The sequence below is a fragment of the Staurois parvus genome, unplaced genomic scaffold, assembly GCF_062004578.1.
Source record: "Staurois parvus isolate SC_StPar_1 unplaced genomic scaffold, SC_StPar_1.0 ptg000027l, whole genome shotgun sequence".
Classification (NCBI taxonomy): Eukaryota; Metazoa; Chordata; class Amphibia; order Anura; family Ranidae; genus Staurois; species Staurois parvus.
The window spans coordinates 1842780-1867432 of NW_028317823.1; the positions used below are offsets into that span (position 1 = coordinate 1842780).

General features: G+C 40.4%; 1 protein-coding gene across 3 annotated transcripts in view; it reads right to left on the bottom strand.

Moving 5' to 3' along the window:
* Nucleotides 1–24653, bottom strand: part of FAT3 (FAT atypical cadherin 3) — a 617414-nt gene that overhangs the window by 17507 nt on the left and 575254 nt on the right. The window contains exons 23-27 of one of the 3 annotated variants that reach the window (XM_089656533.1): nucleotides 21230–21383; nucleotides 18840–19495; nucleotides 13146–13259; nucleotides 2958–3017; nucleotides 721–756 (exon numbers count right to left, since the gene is read on the bottom strand). In XM_089656533.1, coding sequence (XP_089512659.1) covers nucleotides 721–756; nucleotides 2958–3017; nucleotides 13146–13259; nucleotides 18840–19495; nucleotides 21230–21383 — 1020 coding nt within the window. The remainder of the gene's footprint in view (nucleotides 1–720; nucleotides 757–2957; nucleotides 3018–13145; nucleotides 13260–18839; nucleotides 19496–21229; nucleotides 21384–24653) is intronic. The other 2 variants (XM_089656517.1, XM_089656524.1) reach the window with 2 other exon arrangements.

Genomic DNA, 24653 nt, shown 5'->3' on the forward strand with positions numbered 1-24653 from the left:
ATCTATGTAGGACACAGAGCTCCTGGAAAATGTGACATTGTCAAAGGTAAAAACTGAAAATAGGGTCCAGGCTCTGGCTGCCATTTTGGGAAAGTCTGCATCTCAGTGGAATGCAGCCAAATAAGAACAGTGTCTATGATTTGGGCCCTGTAAATTCATTACTTCACAGGCATTACATATTTAAAGGGCCTATGACATTCTTGGAAGTTTTTAATTGACTAACTCTGTGTAACCTTCTCCCACAGTATAACAGCCTTTTTTGGAGCAATTGTGGAGGTGTATTATTAATAATGGAGGCAGGAATTCACTTTTTCTAGATACACTAAAATCTTCATAGCTGAAAAAAACAAGTAATCTGCTTTCCTTGCCCTTTAATTTGGCAACAAATTGCTTGCTGAAAAACTTTAGGTTCACTTTAAATTCACTGCTTTGTACATGCTTCCAAGCGTGTGCCATAAAAGCAATACATCATTGTTAATTCATATGTTACATAACAAGGTGAGTGATAGCTTGGACACTGTTACAGCACGGCTGTATTAGATGACACGGTACCAACATGCTAGGGCATAAACATCCAGAATTGGGTTTTCACAAGCAGGCAGGCAAAGCTTTCAAAACGTGTTTTCAGGATTGAAACAGTATGTTCAAGAGACATGGTTAAAGGGGCTTTATGAAACACAACAATAAAAAGGCAGCTGGATTTGGGGTTACAAATGTCACCTCTGTTGTAATTCTGTCCTTGGTCCATTACTGGAGCTGTTTCGTTTAAGGAAAGGAGAATAGCACAGTTCACAAAAAAAAGCAATCAAAAGGAAAAAATATTTTTTTTCAAGCATCAGCAATGTAATTTAAGTCATTTTCTTTCTTTTTTTTCTTCCTAAACTGCTTACACTGTTTTTAACAATCTATTTTCTTTATATTTTTTTATCCTTTATGGTTTTAAAAAAGAGAAAAAATAAAAAAAACTTAAAGGAAAAGATCACAACATAAAAAAAAAACAGATCACAGAGAGTAGTAAAATAGTTTTTCATTTTTCATGTACGGTATTTAAAAAAAATGGATTTCTGCTGTTTCCCAATTTTTTTTTTTACAACTGTTTATTTAGCATTTTTTTTAATTTATTAAGGATTTACAGAATAGAAAATAAATACAAAACGATATAAAACCCCCAAAAGGTTTACCAAAACAGAAAACAAGTGTATAAAAAAAACAAACTGAAGCAAAAGGAATCATTTTGTTATTTTCAAGTGTCTTCAAAATTACCTGGGCTTTTTAATAATATGTAATAAAATATCTATTTTTTAAATATACAGTGTGTGTGTGTATATATATATATATATATATATATATATACACACACACACACACACACACACACGCTATATTGCCAAAAGTATTGGGCTAGCCCCTCCAAATCATTGGATTCAGGTGTTCCAATCACCTCCATGGCCGCAGATGTATACATTCAAGCACCTAGGCATGCAGACTGCTTCTACAAACATTTGTGAAAGAATGGGTCGCTCTCAGGAGCTCAGTGACTTCAGGCGTGGTACCGTGATAGGTGGTCACATGTGCAATAAGTCCATCCGTGACATTTCCTGGCTACTAAATATTCTACGGTAAACTGTTAGTGGTATTATAACAAAGTGGAAGCAACTGGGAACAACAGCAACTCAGCCACGAAGTAGGCCATGTAAAATGACAGAGCAGGGTCAGCACAAGCTGAAGCGCACAGTGCGCAGAAGTTGGCAACTGTTTGCAGAGTCAATAGCTAAAGACCTCCAAACTGTGTGTGGCCTTCACTTTAGCACAACAGTGCATAGAGATCTTCATGGAATGGGTTTCCATGGCTGGGCAGCTGCATCCAAGCCTTACATCACCAAGTGCAATGCAAAGCGTCGGATGCAGTGGTGTAAAGCACGCTGCCACTGGACTCTATAGCAGTGGAGACGTGTTCTCTGGAATGAAGAATTATTCTTCTCTGTCTGGCAATCCGATGGATGTGTCTGTGTTTGGCGGTTGCCAGGAGAAGGGTACTTGCCTGACTGTGCCCAGTGTAAAGTTTTTTGAAAGGGGGGATTATGGTGTGGGGTTGTTTTTCAGGGGTTGGGCTTGGCCCCCTAGTTCCAGTGAAGGGAACTCTTAAGGCGTCAGCATACCAAGACATTTTTGGAAAATGTCATGCTCTCAACTTTGTGGCAACAGTTTGGGGATGGCCCTGATCCAACATGACTGCACCCCAGTGCATAAAGCCCTACGGACTAAGATTGGGATAGCATTAAATTTCATGTGTGTGTAAACGCAAGCGTCCCAATAATTTTGGCAATATTTTATATATATATATATATATATATATATATATATATATATATATATTTAACTAAGTAGTATTTACAACAATAACATTACCATTAAGAAAAATATCCCTTAACACACAAATGAGTGTTCAAGTTTTAAATTCAGGATATGATTAACAGACAAATAATTTTAAATAAGTTTATCTGCCAGGCTCTAAAAATCTGTTAGCAAAACAATATTAATAAAGTGCAGGGGCCTTTGGATGCCTGCAAAACTGTGCCTATCCAGATCGTCAAATTCATTTCTATATCCCTGGCTAGTATAGCCATTCTTTTTAGGAACTGACAAATGAATGTTAATAAAATATCATGGTATCTGTTTTTAGTGTCTTGATAAAATCTATTCAGATCTCTCTTTTCTTGACACTTCATAAAATCATATGTAAATGTCTTATAGATAAATTGACTTATAATTTATAATCAGTATTCCCTGTTTAAATAAAATAATATAATCTAGAGATGCTAAATGCATGCTAGTAGAAATATTCTTAAATGTTAAATACGGAAAAACTACACTGACAATATATCTTAAATAAGAAATTTTAAAAAATGAGCTCTTGTTCATGAAAGATACAGAGAGGTACATTAAAAAGTAAATACCTTCATTTTCAATATTATCAACAACATTGTTGACTAGATGAATGACAGTCACTATGGAAGCTTTTGGAGGGGGAAACAGAGAACACAGGTGGAGGAGAAAGGGAGACAACAGAGAGGTTAGTATTATAACACACAAACATTGTTATGTCATCATTGTTATGTCATCATTTAACACAGACTGTAAAAAATTCACAGATTTATTTGTGCTTGATACTTATTATCGCTAAATGAACCGTTTCAGGTCACAAGTTAGTTACACACATTTAATCATTAGCGTCCTTACTGATTTTATTATTTTACACTGACAAACACTGATAATATCAGCAATATCCTTTAGCAATTATATCCGCAGTGCCCTTATTGATTATATTGGCATTCCCCAATATTGGTTACATAAACAATGTCCTTTACTGATTATATAAAATATTCTCTAATATGGATTATACCAGCAATGTCCTATACCGGTCATATAATATTGATTAATGTAAACCACTAACAATATGTCATCAATGTCTTATACTGATTATATCTGTTGTTCCCTAATAACACCATATCTCTAATGACATCAGCATGGGCCCTTGTTGATTATGTTAGAGGTGACCCTTGTTCAGCATCTGTTCGTAACCAAAATGGAGTTATCAATATTGCTGAATACATCTACCAAGACATCCATTGAGGGATGCTGATATTAGATACCAGCTGATAAGGGGAACAAACCTGTTTTGGCATAGATGCAGGAATGTGGCTCTAAGGTTAGCCCTGCACTTAAAGAGAAGCTCCACCCAAAAGGGGAAGTTCCACTTTAAGGACTGCTCACCCGCTCCCCATTAAGGATTGGCACCTTTGGGGAGCTGGTACCTGAATTTGACAAGTACCCGCTCCCACTGTGATCTCCTAGGTTATTGGAAGCAGAAAGTGTCCTACCTCCCTCCCTCCCTCCCTCCCTGTTGTCTTTTGGGACACGTGACAGGTCCCAGAAGACTACAGGACCATTCACGAAGCACAGCACTACTCGCGCATGCCCAGTGGCTACCCAGCTATGAAGCCACAAGCTCTCACAGCCGGGTGCCCACACTGAAGATGCCGGCCTCCAGGAATCCAGGATGGCAGGTGAAACGAGCTGTGGGGGACACACCACGGGACCGAGGGACAGGTAAGTGGCTGTTTTTAAAAAGTCAGCAGCTACAGTTTTTGTAGCTGCTGACTTTTATTTTTTGATAGGTTGAGCGGAACTCCACTTTAAGAAGGAAAATTTATAAAACATGACTCTTGAAACAAGTTGTAAGCCTACAGAATTTTGGCCAGTTGAAAAATGGATATCTGGAGTTTCTGTGTGTTTTGGTTTTACGGGCACAAGTGAGAAGATGCATTTCAATTTACTTGCATGTGATTGGGTATCCTTTGCCAAGTGAGTTTCCACCACATTCACCAAGTTAAGGGAAAATTCCCTTGCAAAGTGTTTAGTAGTGGTATGCATTAAGGCTTGCTAAAAAGTAAAATATGTGTGGTTTTATTATTTTAGGCCTCATGCCCACTTGAGTTTAAAAACACAGTTTTTACAGGCGTTTGAGCTTTTTTTCTCTGCCTCTAAACGCCCCTCCATGTTAGCCTATATGCCCATGCACACTCTATGTGTTTACAGGAGTTTAGAGGCAGAAAACCCTTCCCCAAAAACGTCCCATTAAGGAGAGGATCTTTTAAGCACAGAAAAAGCCTGGCGTGCCTAAATGCGTGTAAACGAGCCTAAGCACTAAGTGCGTTTAGAGCTTGAGCGTTTTTTTCATTTCAGTGGCCAGAATAAATTAATAGCCTGTCCAATGAAATAAATAAACACCCAACCACCTGACACACCTAACCGTGTATGCAAAAATGTGGCTTAGGTCCTTTTGTGAAGCTGCTTTTCAACACAACCCATCCCTTTACCTTGAGTAGGTAATGACAGAGGCACTTTAACACAACCCTTTGAAATACAACAAACATTCAGAGTAGAAAAAACAAGAAACATGTCCTCCTTTGTCACTTATTATTTGCATCAAAATTAAAGGAGAACAGTCTAAAGTCTTAACAACCATACTGGGTGGGTTGGTAGTTGTGTATTTCTGGAGCGCTGGTAACAAAACGACATTCTGCATACTACTTATGTGCATGCCTAATGTGTGAACAATGCCTGTCACTGCCCTGATATTAGATAGGGCAGATTACAAAGTGCACAGAGCCAGTCAGAGAGGATCTGTGCCTGGTGATCAGTATGATAACCAATCACAGCGAACACAAATGTAAACATTCCTTGTTTTTTATATTTGATAGCTCTCTCATTTCTCTCACAGTGGAGGAAGGGGAGAAAAAAAGAGTTACATAAATGAAGGTAGGAGGTAAACAGTGTCACATATAATGTGGTTTTAATACATTTTATTAAAACATACCAAGCTCCATGTTTTAACCACCGTAATACCAGTACGTTTCACTTCCAAATAAGTGGTCAAAAATTAGATCACTTTAGGTCGTCTACTGACCAAAAAGGTATCTTTTTTTGGGAGGTGTTTGCACTGTCCTGCCATTTGTATTTGATATGTTTTATAACAGAAAGTAAGGGAAACTTTTTATTTCTTCAAAATGTTGGGTCTTTTTCTCTTTAAAAGGTAAATTCACCTTTACGTAAAAAATTATAATTGCACAACTTTCTGCATGTAAAACAAGAGCATTTTTATTTTTAAATAGGTGCCTGGAAAATATTGCACCCACAATCATCAGATCACAGGTGCAATGTCAAGCTCTCACACATACTGCCGACAGCTCTGTTGCAAAAAGCAGATGGAACATATAACAAGGTGAACTTGTCCTGTAAATTATAAAACCCAGTGGTTATTAAATACTTCCAAAAGAAAGTTCTATCTGTCAAAAAAACGATAAAAAATTAATTTGGGTGCAGTGTTATATGCCGGAGTAATTGTCGGTCAAACTATCACAGCAGTAGAAACTGAAAAATGGCCTGGTAATGAAAGGGACATTCAGGCTGGTACTCAAGTGGTTAAGAGATAAATTGTTTCAAGTGCAAACTCCAAATCCTGCTCTTTTCCCCATTGTTTATGGATTTTTCTTTGAATAAGTATACTTATCTGGCAGCTGTTTTCATTCCTGTTTTGACAGATATCTTTAAAAGCCGAGCATAATACAAAAATCTCAGTTTTCTTTGAAAGGTCGGGTAAACAATGATATCAATTAAACAAAAATTTAATGCTGCCGACGCAGCCAAAATATTTAGTAACTAAGGCAACCTGAATACAGGACGGACACATAAAATACTTGCACAATTTAGTCGCTTTTCATCTGCATTAAACCTTTCTAACAAAGTAATTGCTTCAAATTGCTTTAACTACACTGGAGTTCATTGGGCTACCCCCAGCTTTTCCTCCCGCGAGCTGCGCTAGGCTGTAAATGACGCCCATTAGAACCTGACTGATTCTTCTCTACTAGAAGATTTTTGCCGAATCTAATGTAAGCACACAGGTGTCTACAGTCACTATACTTACCACTTCAGCTCCCCTTCTCTATACCCATTACCAACCAGGGCAATTTTCAATGGAAGCTCATTAATTAGGCAATTACTTTCCATTTTAACAGCACCAAAGCAATACTATTTTTTTTTTAACCTTTAAACCAGCAAAATTTATTTTGGCAATGCTGTCTTAAATATTAGCTATTTAATTTGCATGAATAATGACTGCTTTAAAAGAGATAAAACATTCATATTCGATTATATCATGTGTCCTAATTATAATGAGACTAAAACAACTTGTTGGTACAAATCATAGCAAAAATATTGACTAAATAAATAATATTTTTGTGCATTTTTAATACACTACTACAAAAATAAACAAACAACTAAATATGAAATAAAAAAATAAACAATGCTGATTTAAAAAAAATAGCATACTTAAAAAGAGGAGGAAATTAAATTAAATTGTCCTGGCTAGGAACAATTTTTAACAATTTATATTACTCTTTTTTTAAACAAGCAAAGCTTTCTTTTCTATCTTGCATTTTTATAAATATCCTCTATTCCAGTGGTCACTACTGTAAATGGCAGACCGCGGTCCAGAACCGGACCGATGGACAGTCCCGTCTGGACCACAGTCACATCACCGCCACCACTGGGTACCCTCCCTTGGGCCCCCTGTCCTGCCACCGACGTCATCCCCACAGTGAGCGGGATGCGGGGAGCTTCAGGTCAAGACCAAGGGGCGGGAGCTGCCCAAGTCACCATGTCAACAAGTGGGCGACCGCCCGGCCCGCCAGCATGAAAAGCCCCCCGCCTTGAGCTGCAGAGAGTGGAAGTCCCAACACACCAACAAGTCAAGCAATCACCAGCTCCCACCCCCCAGTCCTGACCCGCAGCCCCCCACCCACCACAAAGACAACACCGGCAGCCCAGAAGAGGACACCCAGCAGCAGCAGCTGTACGGCCGTGGTCTGGACAGGACAGTTCTTCGGTGGGCGGGGCGTGAGAAGCTGCAGATCAGGACCGAGGGGCAGGAGCCGGCAACCAACCAGCCAGTCAACATGCAAAGACCTCCATTTTCTGAAGCTAGAGACAGAAAGTGGGAGCCCCCCCACCCCAGCAAGCCAGGCAATCACCCACCTGCCAATACAACAACCTAAGCAGCACCTAGCCCACCATGAGGACGACACCGGTGGCAGGCCAGAGGCTCAGTAGAAGACACCCCAGAAGGATTAGTGTCTCTCCTCTGCCTAAGGTACCAGGGGAAGGCTTGCATTAAAAGGGGCTCTGTGCTGTGTTTAGAGGGTGCTGCGTTGTTAGGGGTACTGTGTGTTTTAGGGGCACTGTGTTGTGTTAGAGGCACTATGTTATGTTAAGGGGTGCTGTGTTATGTTCAGGGGTGCTGTGTTGTGTTAGGGGCTCTGTGTTATGTTCAGGGGTGCTGTGTTATGTTCAGGGGTGCTGTGTTGTGTTAGGGGCTCTGTGTTATGTTCAGGGGTGCTGTGTTATGTTCAGGAGTGCTGTGTTGTGTTAGGGGCGATGTGATTTGTTAAGGGGCACTGTGTTGTGTTAGGGGTGCTGTGTTGTGTAAAGGGGTGCTGTGTTGTGTTAGGAGTGCTATGTTGTGTTAGGGGCACTGTGTTATATTAAGGGGTGCTGTATTGTGTTAGGGGTGCTGTGTTGTGTTAGGAGACGCTGGGTTTTGCTAAGGGGTGCTGTGATTTAAAGGGTGGCAGTGATGTGAAGGGGAAAAGAGGAAACTGTGGGACTTCTTTAAATAGGGGACTGTGATGTAGAGGGGACTACAGTGCAAAAGGTAAGCCAAATATCATAATGTACCGGGGGACTGTGATGTGTTATATCGCTAACGAGATTCGGACCTCTGCTGGAAGGAAATTTTGCTGACCGGACCAAAATAACTTTCTGGTACAAATCATAGCAAAAAATATTTACAAAAGAAATTATTTTTTTTATGCATTTGTTTAATAAGATACAAAAATAAACAAACTTAACTAAAAATGAAAAAAAAAATTATGCTGATTAAAAAAAGAATAGCATACTTAAAAGGAGTGGTAGGAAATAAATTTAAATTGTCCTGGTTAGGAATAACTTTAAACAATATATATATATATATATATATATATATATATATATATATATATATATATTTATTTTAAACAAGCAAAGCTTTCTTTGCTGTCTTGCATTTTTTTTATAAATATTCTCTATATATCTACCTTCCATCTACAGGCAAATACAGTTATGAAACAAATTAGCATGACCAATGATTGCTTTAAAAATAACTGTAGATAAAAAGTTCATATTTTATTCTATCAGTTGCCCTAATTATGATGACACTAAAATAACTTTTTGGTACAAATCATAGCAAAAATGATTACTAAAGAAATTAGACATATGTTGTGCATTTTTTAATGCAGCCCTCTAAATATAAAATAACTAAACAATAAAAAAATGCTTATTTGAAGAAAAAAAAAACGCTTACTTAAAAAGAGAATGTTTGAAGTAATTTAAATAGTCCTGGTTAGGATTAACTTTGAACAATTTATATAAAAAAACTTTTTTTACTTGTGAGGTAACTGTAACTGACTTTACATGCAGATTCAAGGACAAACTTTTGATGTACACATAAAAGAACTAGAACATTGCATGAATAACATTGTTTAATGGCATTATTTACACAGGAGCCAGTTCAGAGGCTCCTAGGATGCAGAGTGGGCCCAGCTGTTAAAATGACACCCATGTATGAATAATTACTCCATCAGAACAGTTGGCAGGAGGAAGAAGGACAAGGACAAAGGATCTGCACCCTAGTAATTTATTAGAAGTTCTTTTAGAACATACTTTATATACGCAAGATGCCAAACTAGTTAATTACTTCAGCTTCGGAAGATTTTACCTCCTTCATGACCAGGCAATTTTTTGCTATTTGACACTGCACTACTTTAACTGACAATCAGGGGTGGACTGACAACTCATGTGGCCCCCGGGCAATAGGGGATTATGGGGCCCCTGTGTCCTTGCCCAAACTCAAAAAAGCCTATGAAAAAGGTACCAGGGGCATCTCATGGGGCCCCCTACTAACCCCGGGCCCTTGGGCAGTGCCCGAGTTTCCATATGGTCAGTCCGCCCCTGCTGACAATTGTGCAGTCATGCAACACTGTACAGAAAATTAAGTTTGTATAGTTTTTTTTACACCAAATAGAGTTTTCTTTTGGTGTTATTTGATCACTACTGGGTTTTTTATTTTTTTTATAATAGAAACAACAATTTTGAAAAAATAACAATATTTACTTTCTGCTATAAAACATATCCAATACAAAATTAAATGTCTTTTTAAACTTAGGCCAAAATGTATTCTGCTACAAGTCTTTAGTAAATAAACAAAAAAAACAACAATCATATATTAATTGGTTTGTGTGAAAGTTATAGCGTCTACAAACTATGGGATATATAAAAAAAATTTAAAATCTTTTTACTAGTGATGGTGGAGATCAACAACTTATAGCAGGACTGTGATAGAGTGACGGACAATCTGACATTAACTGACACTGGGAGGGATCTGAATAAATGATACTGACATCTCCAGTGACACCAATACAATATTCAGTGCTAATACTATACACTGTCACTGTATTAATGACACTAGCTGGAAAGGGGTTAACATTTCTGGGCAATAAAGGGTTAACTGTGTACCTAATAATGTGTAATGTGTTTACTTTGTAGTGTCTTCACTATGCAATGTGCCGGTTTTACTCCCTGCCTTGCCGGGAGGAAAAAACGGCACATCGCTGTTGTAAGTATAGACACAGAGCTCTCTCCTGTCATTCGCTCTGCCAGTCAACAGGTCCTGGCCCTAAAGCATTGTCAGGGACCCGCTGGTCGGTATGTGCTGGAGTGAATGGCAGCACAGCGTGCACACGCCCCCTACCCGCAGGAGCCGGATCCCGTGCATGTACGTGATCCAGTGCAGGAGAACTGCCGGTCTACAGTATTTTTTACTCTGGGCCAGTCGGCAACTGGTTAGAGCTAAACTCTAGAAAAAAAAAATTCCCTTGCAATATTCCCTTTCCCACTGCTTTTTTTTCCTAGGAGATGTTGAATAAGGTGACATACTTACTTTATTCCTCACTCCTTCAGCATTCAGCGATCTCCTTTAATGCACAATGCTCTTGAATATGGACAGGCCCATGGCATCCTGCTATACAATGCAGGACTGTTGGCCCTGCACTGCACAGAATGATATCAGAGAGCTGCAGCCAGGAGACTGATCTAAGAAGCCTGCAAGATCGAGGAATAAGGTCAGTATGTCACCTTATTCATCATCTCCCATGTATAACCCTTACAATGGAGAAAGGGTCCTCCTACAAGGGTAAAGGTTTTTTCCATGAGTTCAAATCACCCAAATTGTTTTACTGAAGTAAAAACATGTGGTTGAGCCATGTTTTACCACCCCCCAACCACTCCCCCTTAAGCTGCAAAGGCAGAAGACAGGGGTGTACACTTGAAAAGCATTGCGGCATGGCAAATTTACCCCCCTATATCATTCAGCTGGCAGTACCACCTTCCGAACATGACCTATTCAACTGATTGGGTCCATGCTGCAAGCGCCCGTGGTGGTACAGGTTCTTATGCGTTAAGACAGGCAGTGAGGAGGTGACATATTGTGACCTCAGTGCCTGTCAAAAAAGAGGTCCACCGTCCAAGCCCTAAGAAGACATTTACCTCACCTTTGAGAGATTTGGTCCCATTTTGTGTTCACAGGACAGGTAGAAAGGGAAAACTTTTGAATTAAAAAAAAAAAAAACTCACAGGGGTTTTAACCATTCCCTATTCTATTCAAAAATGGGAAAAAATAGTTTTGGCCTTATTAAACTTCAAGTGGAAAGCCAATTTCTATTATTGTACTTATCTAGGCTTCTCATTGTAAGGGGTCTTCCATCCTTGAGTCATCCCTCAAGGATGGAAGACCTATCCCCATTTTGTTTGGTCAAGGGGGTTAGTAACGGCAAACATTATGCTCCAACGAGGAAGAACATAATGCCTTTTGAAGCTATAGGTACAATGATTTTTGGGACTTGTGGTCCCAGTGTAGACCATGTGCTGCAATGATGCCATGAAGGTGATCACTGCTGCTCCCAGCCCATACAGTACAGAAAGAGGAGGAAGAGATTCAATGAAAAGGGAGCGATCAGAACGGTCACATGGGTTAGCTTTTAAAATTTAAAGAGTTATTTTAAACTTTTCGCGCCGCACCTCCCGGCCGTTTAAGAGTTTCAGAAGCTGGGAGGTGGGGCGGGGTTTTAGGGCCATGTGATCACTGTGATTCGCCATCACAGTAGTCACATGATCGGAAAAGGTCCAGATCGAAAGGGGAGATCGGGACTTTTCCAGGAGTCACGGACATATGTGCACATATATATTTTCTAATTGCACGCAAATATGCGGCCGCTTGGCGTCAAGGCCCAGACGCCGAGAGGCCGCATATTTGCGTGGAATCAGCGTCAAGGGATTAACAAGAAAATTAGGCTCTGCTGAAACTTATGCAATGCAGAATGCCAGCAAATTGCATGCATTTCTGCGGTGTACAATCCTTTTTGCCGGTGCACTGTGGTGCCATTAACGCATAATGGCAACCTAAGGCACCTTGCCAAAGTGCGTACCAAAGTTATGTGCCAAAATACAGTCACAAAGTACCATATGTTTTTGGTGTGGCATGATTTGAAAAAAAAAAAAAGATAATTGCGCTTTTTTGGTGCAATATAAAGAAAATCTTTCCTTGGATATACTAATCCTGCCTTGCTCAATCCTTCCCGCCCAGGCCCTGAAATCATTTAGGTGGCTCTGTATGCCTGGGCGGTGAGATGGACTTGCTGATCAAGTGCCTGTAATTGGTTGTCACAGTGGTCACATAATCGGGAGATCATCCTGCCTGTTTTCTGTCATAACGAGACCAAGAATTGTGTATGAAAGCTTGGTCATTATGCTGAGAGTATACAGTGAGCACACTCTCAGCACAGAAACCTTGGCTATCTGTGGACATCTATGTGCAGCAAGTAGATTATAAAAAATGGAAGGATCTGTCCTCCTCCATCTAGGCGGAGCAGATTGGAGGGCAGTCAGGTGTAAATTGACAGCAGAGTCTGTTTACTCCTGGCCACCCATAGAGCAGAGCAGAATCTGTCCATGTTCACTCATCCACCTGTCATCCACCCGTGTGAAAGGGGCCTTAAGGTCAGTCAAGGTTTAAAAGATATTATTTCTGATGGTGTTGACATACTAGTGAGTAATGCATGTCATATCTATCATGCCACATATAGTTGGCTTAATCGGTGTTTGATTGCTGCAGTTCTACTCTCACATTTGTATATAGATTTATTCCATTGAACCAAAGTTTGTAAATCACTTAACCCCTAAAAACTACCCACAAAAATTAATATAGGTAAAAATTGGTGGAGAATCTGTTTATCGAAGAGTCCACCACCTATACAGCAACTACAATATGTTACACAGTATTACTGGACTACATATAGCATCAAACAACTGCACATTTCTTTCAAGACGACAAAAAAATCAGGCACTCGGGACCCTCAAAGACAATGACACTCACATAAACCAATAATGTCCGTCTGCTAAAACATATCACGGAATTAAACTGTGATTTTTCTTACCATTGTCATCTCCGGAATCAGACTGAAAAGAGTTCAGAGACTGGTTTTCAGAATTGCTTCCTTTTGTACTTCCAACAAAGCAGGTCACTTCTTCGGCTGGCTCCAATCCTCTACCTTAATACACATCAAGAAGAGGAAACAATGGTCATATTTCTGCAGGACACAAGGTTAGCCAGCCCACTTCTAGGAAGAACAATGTATCACCTGAGGATGCCATAGTTGCCAAGCTATAGAGGTAGCAGTATATCATAATTACAAAACCATGGTAGTTCAAAAACATTTGTACTATATGCTTTACATTGGTAATGTTAGAACATTGTGTTTTCAGAAACAATGCTGAAGGCTGGATGGACACTTTTCGATTAAGGGGGCATATGATCACCATGTATAAATACATATGTAATCCGTATGGTGAACTTAGCGTAGAGTTCTTGACTTTCAGGCCATTACAAAGGACAAGGGGACACTCTTTAAATCTGAAGAAAAAAAAAATTATCCTCCACATACTTCAGGCTGCTTCACAGTAAGAGCTGTGAAAATGTGGAATAGACTCCCTCAATAATGAGTTCTGGCAAGATCGGTAGAATTTTTTGCAAAGAGTTGGATACATACTTAAATGCACAAAATATAACTGGATACTAACATTTATAGGTAATAACACCAAAGATTGTTGATCCAGGGAATGCCTTCGGGGGGATCAGGAAGGGTAGTTTTTCCCCCCACCGGATCAAATTGGATCATGATTTAATTGGGATCATTTTGCCTTCCTTTGGATCAACTGTGGGTATAGGATTGTGTATATGGATTTTTTTTTCCCGTGTGTGTGTTATCAAAAATTATGCTTTTTAATATGCTGCCTTTGTCATTTATAGACCCTATTGTGCAATTCCAGGCTTTAAAAAATGCAGGTCAACACACTGCACAACCATGAACTAGCACTATTTAAAATAATGTACATGGGTTGATGTGAATTGAAAATGCAAAGGTGTGAATGGGACCTAAGACAACACCTACTGAGAGATATATTTGAAGGCTGCCAACGGTGTCTGTCTAGCTTTAATATGTCTACAATGCTAATGGAGACCATCATTTAGGAAACTTGCATCAATAAAAAGTCAGAATTCCTTATAACTATACTTGTTCCTGGTCAGTGAAAGCCAAAGCATCAACTTGACAGGTAAGCAACTAGCATTTTCACAAGAAGAGGGCTCAACAATGGCAAATCCATTTTTGTTTTGGCGGTGTATTTTAAGTCATTACATATGTAGTCCAGTAAAGACTTATTCACATGCAGGAGCGGACTGACCATTTGGAAACTCGGGCACTGCCCGAGGGCCCGGGGTCAGTAGGGGGCCCCATGAGATGCCCCAGGTACCTTATTCATAGGCTTTTTTGAGTTTGGGCAAGGACACAGGGGCCCCATGATCCTCTATTGCCCGCGGGCCCCATGAGTTGTCAGTCCACCCCTGTTCACATGCCTCATTGCATCACATATCCAAAAAAATAAAAGGATTATTCCTCATTTCAGTACAGTGGGCTGAACCAAGCAAAACATTTATTTACATTCCAAATAGCCAAATACACATCCAGAACTAGTGTATAGTTCAAATATAACCAAATACTATTATAGGGCCATGCTATCCAAACTGTATGCAGCTGTTTCTTGATATTTGGCCATCATCAACGAAGTGTATGGAAACCATGGCTTCTATGGAGTAAGATATGGGACCCAATTTGCTTGCCTTTCGGTGAGCTGCCTGACAAGCTCTACCCAGACAGATTGATCATAAATAATGTGTAGCCAATATACAGGGACAAGCTGACCCTAGGTAGTGTTACAGTGGTGCGGCTCGCTTTTTTAACTATAGACATATGTGCACATCCCACAGCTCCAATTAGGGACCACTAATTGGTTTACTTCCTGATAATGCCACGCACATTAGCAACACAAACTGCCATTGGTCGAAAAACTGTCAATAGCAAATCTGCAGTCTCCATGTCCCCATCTTACTTCTCACCATGACACCTTCTGCTTGTGCTTTTTGCACTTTTTTGAAAGCTTTTCTATGGTAACTGTTTTTTTGATAACTTGACATAAAAAGCTACATTAAATAAACACTAATGTCTTCTCCCTTCTGAACAAAATCTTACCTTACACTTAATGCACTGCACTTTGCCTCCTAATCTTCTAAGTTAGATATAACAATTTTTGGAGCTGTCAGACTTAAAAGTGTGGTTTGTAAAATCTCTGCTAAGGAAATCGGGGGGAGGATGTACATCAAGGTGTTTCATGTCTACAACTGGCTTTTATACTGGAATTTTCCAGTATACTAAAAGTTGTCAATCAGAAAACATACATACATACCCTCATTTGTAAAAATGGCCTAAAGTAGATGTCAGCCCAAACTGAATAGCATTTAGTAGGATAAAGCACTGTGTATTATAAACAACTGCCTTTTCGATTTTTTAAAAAACATTTGAGTTTACTTTGTTAGATTTCAGTGCTGCTGATCTCCTGCAGCAACCTCTTGTCTACATGCATTTCAGTGACAGTTGTATGGCATTTCTCAGGAGAGGTTTCCTGATGATGACAATAGAGAACCATGCCTGTATAACGTGTGTTGAGATGGCCACTTGCAGTCTCCATCACAAGCCTGTGAGACAGGGTACCTGGACACTTTAAAGGCTGGATCACTGGGTATTATTCAATAAAAGCTGAAGATTGAAAAATTACTTTTTACATTAATATGATAAAGCTTATATGGAATTTTAGGTAACAGGTTTATATATACTTTAAAGTTAATGTATAGCTGGATTTTTCTATCAATTTTCATTATGATTAAAAGTGAAGCTGGCATCACACCAGATAAACTCTATGTATTTGATCTCCATATTCAGCTGTTTGAAGGCTCCATGCACACTTTACTGTATAAAGTCACATTAAAAACATGAGTTTTTCAGTGTTTTTTAGCATTCTTGCATTAGCATTTAGCCATGTTGTTTTTTTTTACCCTCCAATTTGTTTTTTTCTGCTTTTTTTGTTTTCAGCGTTAGAGAGTTTTTACAGCTTAAAAGCTCCTACAGAAACCCACTAGTCCTGGGTTTTTTAACAGCCAAAAAACGCTACTGCCAAAAACCGTTGATTACAGTCTATGTGTGCATGGACACATAGGATAACATGATGGGGAGTTTACTGGCTGTAGAAAAAAACATCAAAAGCCAAAAATAGCCGCTGTAAAAACATCCAGTGTACATAAGGACTAAAGGTCAAGTCTACCAGTGACCAATTGTTGGTGGGCACTAGAAGGCCTTCTCGCTTACTTTTTAAATTAAAATCTCTCATATCGAAATCTTCCTCACAGATCTCATGGTTTGTCTCGGTGACCATTATGGTCATTATTACAAAGCAGACACTCTCTTGATGGATCATAGTATATTCAGTATCCTACATTGTGAAGAATGCACACAACCAGCTGAAAATGAAATAACATATATGTCCGGGGTTGACCTGTCACCATTCAGACAGCCAGCTAAAATCTGGTAGCTGAGGGTAGCAAAGATAGTCATTATTTAAGACATTTTTATGAGGCTTAAAGCTTGAAACATGCCAGTAGGTGGCTGAAGAGACTGCTTGGTTTCTTTTAAATATATGCTAACATTAAGAAATGTTGGGGGTAAATCACCAGAGCTCCAACTGCCGAAAAGGGTCCCATCAGTAAGAACATTCCTACAACACATAAACCTAAATAAGTTGAATCAAAATCTCAAGGAGTAAATTCACTAGCTTGGTTCTTCCAATGGAAGAGTTGCCAGTTTTTTCCCTATCACCTCATTGTCATCTGTTGGATTATAACTAACCTACAATAAACAAATGGTGAGAACCAGGCAAGGAGATGGGTTATGGTCTGAGGTCTAGATACTGTAGTCATGTACAGATGTTGGAATTCAGGAGATGATTCCCCTAGTTTTGGGTAGGATCAGCCTTTACAATTCTCAAATGTTCACATAAGACTAGATTAAAGTGGACTTAGAACCAGACATATTTTCACATTAAGATCATGCTGAGTAATAAACACTTTCAGGAATGTATCACTTATAGAGATTGCAGTACTCTACCTGACAATGTCTACATCTTGGATTCTCTCCAAAAGCACACAGCAGTCATGGCTTGATGTGTTTCTAAAGGCTGAAGGTTTTTTTTACCTTAATGCATTCTTTGCAGCAATGTAAAAAAACCTTCTGTACAAACCCCCCCCCCCCTCACCCCCTTATACTTACCTGAGCTGATCTCAATCCAGCGATGTGCGTGAGAGCAGCAGCTCTCTCCTCTTTCTCCCTTCTCACATTACAGATTGTTTGCAGCAAGTGCCATTGGCTCCCACTGCTGTCAATCAAATCGTATGAAGGCGCGGGATTGAGTCTATGGATACAGCCAACGGGGCTCAGGAGTGAGCCCATACAAGTGATCTCATAGGAAACAGCTTCCTATGGGGAACCTGCCAAAGAGGAGGAAACAGGATCGCCAGCAGGGGACCCGAGAAGAGGAGGATTGGGGCTGTTCTGTGCAAAGCCACTGCACAAAGCAGGTAAATATAATATATATTTGTTATTAAACAAAAACAAGCTGTACCTTTAAAATCACTTTAAGGATCATCCAAGGTCAGCATCTACTACCTAGATTGAGATAGTGACTTGGAGACATTGCAACCAGATATATCTTGATGCCTGCAGAAAACTCAGAACATCATCTCAGTCTGAGCAAAGTCCCTGTACTGGGACTCTAGAACCATTTTTTTAATTATAAACGTATGAGTCTTTTTAGGAAATGATACTGCTGCTGTATATGAGAGGAATGTAACCATACAGACTTGTAAAGTAACAGAAAGATCCATGTTTAGACTGAGATAAACAGAGTAATAGAAGGGCTGAAATACTTATCTTTCTCCTAAAAAGTTATACTTCAGGTTCCATATGGTGCTGATCACATGTCAAAACAACTACTTGATCACATGACCTCTGACTTCAGCTGAGACCTCATGGCCAAACGTCTAAGGTTCACACACATAGAGGGTACCAGGAGCAGTATTCCCTTCAGGAAAGGTAAGTATAAGTCTTTGATTATCCATCCCAAATGATCGTTAGGATAGATTTATGTTAGCATTTGGGTAGAAGTGTCATTTAAAGTCTCACTTCCATTTTAATTTATTCTGTTCTTCCTATGTGCTGTCCTAAGGATAGCTGTGAGGTCAGAAAGGGTGCCATTCCTTCCTTCACGACTGTCCAAAAACTCAGCTAGCAAGGAGACAGCTGCTTTGACAGATGGCACTTTTCTTAATCTCCAAACACTTGTCCAGTTCCCTAGAAAGTTTTAGCTGAAAAGCCCCCTCACGCGAGATGCTTATCTCAGGCAAGTACTTGAAGATGGAGAAACATGCCACCTGTGAAAGCAATCATCTCTTTGCTAGTTGCGTTGTTGAATAGCCATGGAGGGTGGAGGAGGAGGGAGGACCGCACAGCTCTCCAGCTTAGAGAGCACAAAGGAATATAAGACAAGGTAATACATGTACTTTGTCTCCTAGGGAACAGAACACATTAATATAAATTGAAGAGAAATGTCTTCTTTAAGTGGATCATTTGCATTCTTCTTAATTCCCTCCCCTGTGATATGTTTACTAAGCAGCAAATGTGACTTACAATCACTTCCTGAGTCCCATGGTCCTTTCCTAATGGAGTCACAGTCAGAACGGCATGGTGACACCGATGGCATATTGGGAGCCACACTGCACACCACCACTCCTCTTCGAGCAGTCAGGATCCTCGGAGACTCAGGATGAAAGGTGGTCATCTCCTGGTGCTCCACGCCAAGGCCATCTACCATCTTATCAAGATTGTTCCGTGATTCGCTCTGGAAACAAGGAGTGTAAGCCATGGGCCGGACCGGTACTTGTGGAGGTCCCACCTCTTGGTAAATGTTTCTACTATCTCCGCCACTGCGAAGGTTCTTAAACTGAATCCCATTGGTTTTATTCAAAAGTGCTGCAGTGGCGGGGTCTTGGACAAGAGTGATGTTGTTACGTGAGTAGTTCTTGCGGAACACCTTTTTCCGGAAAACTATGAAGAGGACGATGAGGACAAATATGACAAACAGGACCACGGCTATTCCAATTAGCTCCTCCTTGCCGACATATGAGTGACCAGCTTGAATGTTAGGAACCACAACAGGCCTCAGACCACAATATTGTCCAACGTATCCATGGGTACAGTTACAGAAAAATGACCCAAAGATATTCACACATGTTCCACCGTTTTCACAGTCCTCTCTTTCACACTCATTTATATCTTCTTCACACCTAATAAGAGAAGGAAGTGGTTATGTCAGAAAGGATATTGTTTTACAGGAAAACTATACTCTAAAAATGAATACCAGCCTTCACTTTAGTCTTGCACAGTTGTATAGGCTCATCATCTGTACTGAAATTGCTTACTCTGATTTGACTGCACACTGTGAGCTTCACACAAGGAACATTATGAGCTGCAGCAATCCAGCTAAAGCCCATCTCATTTCCTCTATGAACATCTAGCATCATCTATTCATTTCCTCTACCAGCCTCACTGTCCCTGGCCCACCCCCTTCATTTATTGGATTTCAGTTCTTTTGATCATGGAGGCCTACTCAATTATTGAGGTCCAATCAAGAATGCCCACTCCTCCAGACTTACATCCACCCATCAAAGAGTTTTAAAGTTTGCATAACTCCTCCCAAGGGCCAGCCCACTGCTTACATTAGGGATGAGGGCTCTTGAGAGGAATACTAAGGCAGGGTGCTGTGATATGTTTTGGGGCCATGCACCCCTACCCGCATGTATGTTAGTTCAGCCGCTGCATCCCAATTGAGAGCTATGTAACTACTTGCACAGAGATGTATGGAACACCTGTGAATCCCTGTGCGGGTATACATACACAGATGTATATGTCCCATGCGAACAAGCTCTAATACTCTAATGCCCCCCCTACCCCTGCCCCATTTAGTACAGTAAGCACAAAACATGTGACAGTGAGACTGAGGCCCCTATCACATGAACGTTATGATCAAATTGGATTGGATGTAGGCAGGTGTAAACGGACACATGTCCGTTTATACCCATGGCTCCATAGAGGAGAATTGAGGCTCTGCCTCAAAAATGGACAGACGTCCCTATAAGAACATCCATTCTCATCTATGGAGCCGCAGATGTAAAAGGACATGCGTCCGTTTACACCCGCCTACATCCAATCCAATCCGATCCTCCAAAAACAGACGGATGAAGAATTGGTCCCCTTCCATCCAGCAGATCAGATCGAATGGCAGTCAGATGGAAACGGACAGGTGGTCCATTTACATCCAACCACCCATAGAGGCTGTGTCCGTTCTGCATATGAAGAGCAGACATGGACCTGTCATCTGCCTGCTCAGAGGGGGATCAGCAGACAAATCCCCCACTGAGCAAGTGGATCGCCGGCGGAGTCCACCCCTTGTGAAAGGGGCCTTACAGTTCCAGCTGGGGCACATGGATCACAGCAGGTCCATTCTGAAAATGTCTTGAATCTTTTTAATCCTTGAATCCTTTCAATAAATGCATGGTGCTCTGTGAGGAGGAAAGAATGTGATGTTCATCTCCTCCTCCTCCAATCACACTATGCCTTGCATTCATTGAAAATAATTTTTTGAATGGATGAGCTGCAGAGTAAAGGACCTGCTGTGACCTGTGTGCTCCAGCCAGCACTGTAAGTTTCAACTCTGAATTTTCTTTGCTGACTGTACTGTATGGGAGGAATAAAAGTATGACCTAACGCAGCAGCAATGGGGTACAGCTGTTTATGTGCATCTTTTTCTAGATAAGGAGACTTAGTATGTCATGTGTCCTCGCAGATGTCATTAGATCAGGATTAGAAAACGTGTTATTAATTTGGGTCATTATCAGATCTGGTTTACACCGACCACCTGTAATAATCATATCATGCCATGCCATTTCCTGGATTTAATCCCTCGTTGTACGGTTGGAAGGGCCAGCAATACTTTGGTATTCAAATCGTCATCCACTTACGTTAATCCCCTCAGGCCAGTCCTGCAAGTGCAGATAAACGAGCTCCCAATCGGATCACACGTCCCACCATTCCGGCAAGGGTTTGGAAAGCACGCCGTGATCTCTGACTCACAGTTCTTCCCTATAAACTTAGATGGGCAACTGCACTGATAACCTATCAGAGGTAAAAGAAAAGACATTATCAGTAAGGCGGCATCAATGAGCAGGGAAAGTCATTCACAAGCATAGTGGACTGATTAGGCTGTAGACCAGCACCTCCTACTGTGCAATGTTATACCTAACACTCTTCCTGCTTCAGATTTTCAACCTTTTTTTTTTTCTTTTTTTTTTTAAAGCCAAGTTTGCTTAGTCTGTTAAAGGGTACAGCAGTATGTTTTGATGTACATATGCCATCAGCAGCTTTTCTAGGGTCCTAATAGACCAGGAGCACTTCTGGGCACACAGAATGAATGTTGAGGGGCTGGTAGGATACCATGATGACTACTTTGGATTAAATCTAAAACTAAATCATTTTTTAACCAAATACGAATTGATCAAAAAATTGTAATTTCACATTATGATGACAAACTAAACAATGGATGGATTGAAAAATGGATAAATTATACAATGTTTCAAAACTGAATGGTACATAGGATGCATCATCTTCATACCTCAAGGTAGAACCAGGGAACTCAGTAGAAGACCTGGGGCATGTGCCCTGGGAGCCAGGGTCTAGCACCATCTCATCTATGTCACATTGTCTTTATTTTAGCCCAAACGTGCAATAAATTACAGTGATGACGTTAGAATGTGGTCAACTCTTCTTTTAATATATATAAAATCCTCACCTTGTAAAATAACCCCTGGTTTAAAATAGAAATGAACTCAAACTTCATCTTTGAAGTCACGCAGTGCCATGTCCATTGACGTATAAAGCTGTTCATAACACTGCCCCAAACTACATCACCAATCTGGTATCCAAATACCACCCAAAACGTACTCTCCGCTCCTCACAAGACCTCCTACTCTCTAGTTCCCTGGTCTCCTGCTCCCATGCCCGCCTCCAGGACTTCTCCAGGGCTTCCCCCATCCTCTGGAACTCCCTACCCCAATCCATCAGACTATCACCTACTCTCCTCACCTTAAGGCACACTCTGAAAACCTATCTCTTCAGGGAAGCCTACCCCGCCCTCAGCTAATTACTGAACTCCTTCACTCTTCCTACCACTCCATCCCCCACAGCTATTTCCTCCTGTACCACTATCCCCTCCCTCCTAGATTGTAAGCTCCAAGGAGCAGGGCCCTCAAACCCCTCGTGTATTGAATCGTATTGTTATTGTACCAGGGGCGGACTGACAACTCATGGCAATAGGGGATCATGGGGCCCCTGTGTCCTTCCCAAACTCAAAAAAGCCTATGAAAAAGGTACCAGGGGCATCTCATGGGGCCCCCTACTGACTCAGTGCCTGAGTTTTCAAATGGTCAGTCCGCCCCTATACTGTCTTGTGTACTGTCTCCCATTATAATGTACAGAGCTAAGCAAACTGTTGGCGCTATATAAATCCTGTATAATAATAAAGACCCATTCCTCATACTGTTTGGCTATGGCACCCCGACCACTTGGGTCACCCAAGCTCACATGGAGAAGGTCAATTGCAACAAGGCCTGGATCTATTTCTGCCTCTTAGTTGCCCACAGAGCTTTACTAAAAATATGGACAGTGCCAAAAGGCCAACTATCACAGATGTAAAAAATGTTTTATATATTCTTTTAAATCGTTTCTATCATGAAAGGTTTGAAATGGCCATCTTTCGCTCCATCCCTGTAGACCATTTCACTTCCAGATAGCATGCGCTCAAGTAACGAACTCCATCAAAACCGGAAGTGTCCGCCCTTCTATCTTTTTTCAGCTTTATGAACTGGCCTCCTCATTTCTACCCCTAAACTGTGATGGCCAACCCGGCTCTTTCTAGCTCCACCATTGTAGCTGTAGCCTCTTCTTCATAGAGATCACCGACCTTAATATGGGAATTTAGGCTTGTGATGTTTTTCTATTGTTATTTTGTATGTAGTTTTGCTTCGCTACACCTGTTCCTGTTTAATAAATCTCCCCCTAGGCTCACTATGACCCTCTCGGGCCGGTGACAACCCCACGCGCTTACACCCATCCGTGTTTCTCCATCTCCTCATAATGTAATTGTATTACAATCTATGTTCTTGACCTGTATGGCACAAAAGCTCAACTATTGGCTCTATTCATTTTGTACCCTGTTGGCTAGCTTTGATTTTGTAACATACCTGGGTATGCTTAAACTTGTTTGTACCTTTTGAAACTCAATAAAATATTTTGAAAAACAAAAGAAAAAAAAACAGAAATGAAAGGCAAAACATTTGTTTATAGATATAAAAAAAACATTATACTTTTCTCCGTTTTTATAAGTGGTTACATACTCTCTAAGCTTCTTCTGAGAACACAGAGCTGAGGGAGGAGAACCAGCAGCACACTGAACTTCCCACTGAATGGCTGTTCAAGGGGAGCATGTGAGCAGAAGTATGATCATTGGAAGAGAGCAGGCTGAGTTCTCAGCACAGCCAGCAAACTAATTACACTGTGCTCTCCTGCTTAGTATGGTCAGTTTTCAAAAGGAAAGCAGAGGGACTGGCAGGAACACCAGGGGTGTCACACAAAGGAAGCAATACAAATATAACAGGATACTTTTTGTACATGGTTTCTTTAATAAAAGAAGAATAAGTAGCTATCACAGATCACTAAGCAGTTACTTTTCTTTTATTAGAATGAACGAGGGACCATATTGATTGTCCACACACCTACAAAAAGAAAAGTAACAGCAGTAAATTACTGGATCTGAGATGGTCCGCACTACTACACTTTATGGAAGAATCAAAGACCATGGCAAACAGGCTGCGTCCTTGTACACAATTCATTGCCAATTTTAAATTCTGCCTTGGGCTCCGTTTTTAATGGAACTTGTCATTTTTATTGCTCCAAATCCTTTCTATTAAACTTTTTTCACACATAAAAGAGTTAGTGTTAAATTTTAATGAACTGTTCTCCAATAATGGAGCAATGATACAGAGCAGTGGGAATGGGAATTTGACTCTATGTGACTCAATAGCGCCATCTAGTGGCTGCAAACTAAATAACCACAAAGTGCACAAATCAGAAATTGATTCAAATGGTTTTGACTGAATCCTCAATTTACCCTGCTAATTTTCAGGATCCCAAGGCAAGTGTTTCCAATTTTTTGTCAGTTGCTATATAAAAAAAGGCAGGATTCCTTAAAAATAATTAAAATATTGTGTATATATATATATATATATATATACTCCAAAAATGCTCAATAGACAACTCATATAGCATGTATGGTCATGTACTATTTCCTGTAGTATATCTGCAGCCTCTGACCATCTCCTGTACCATATT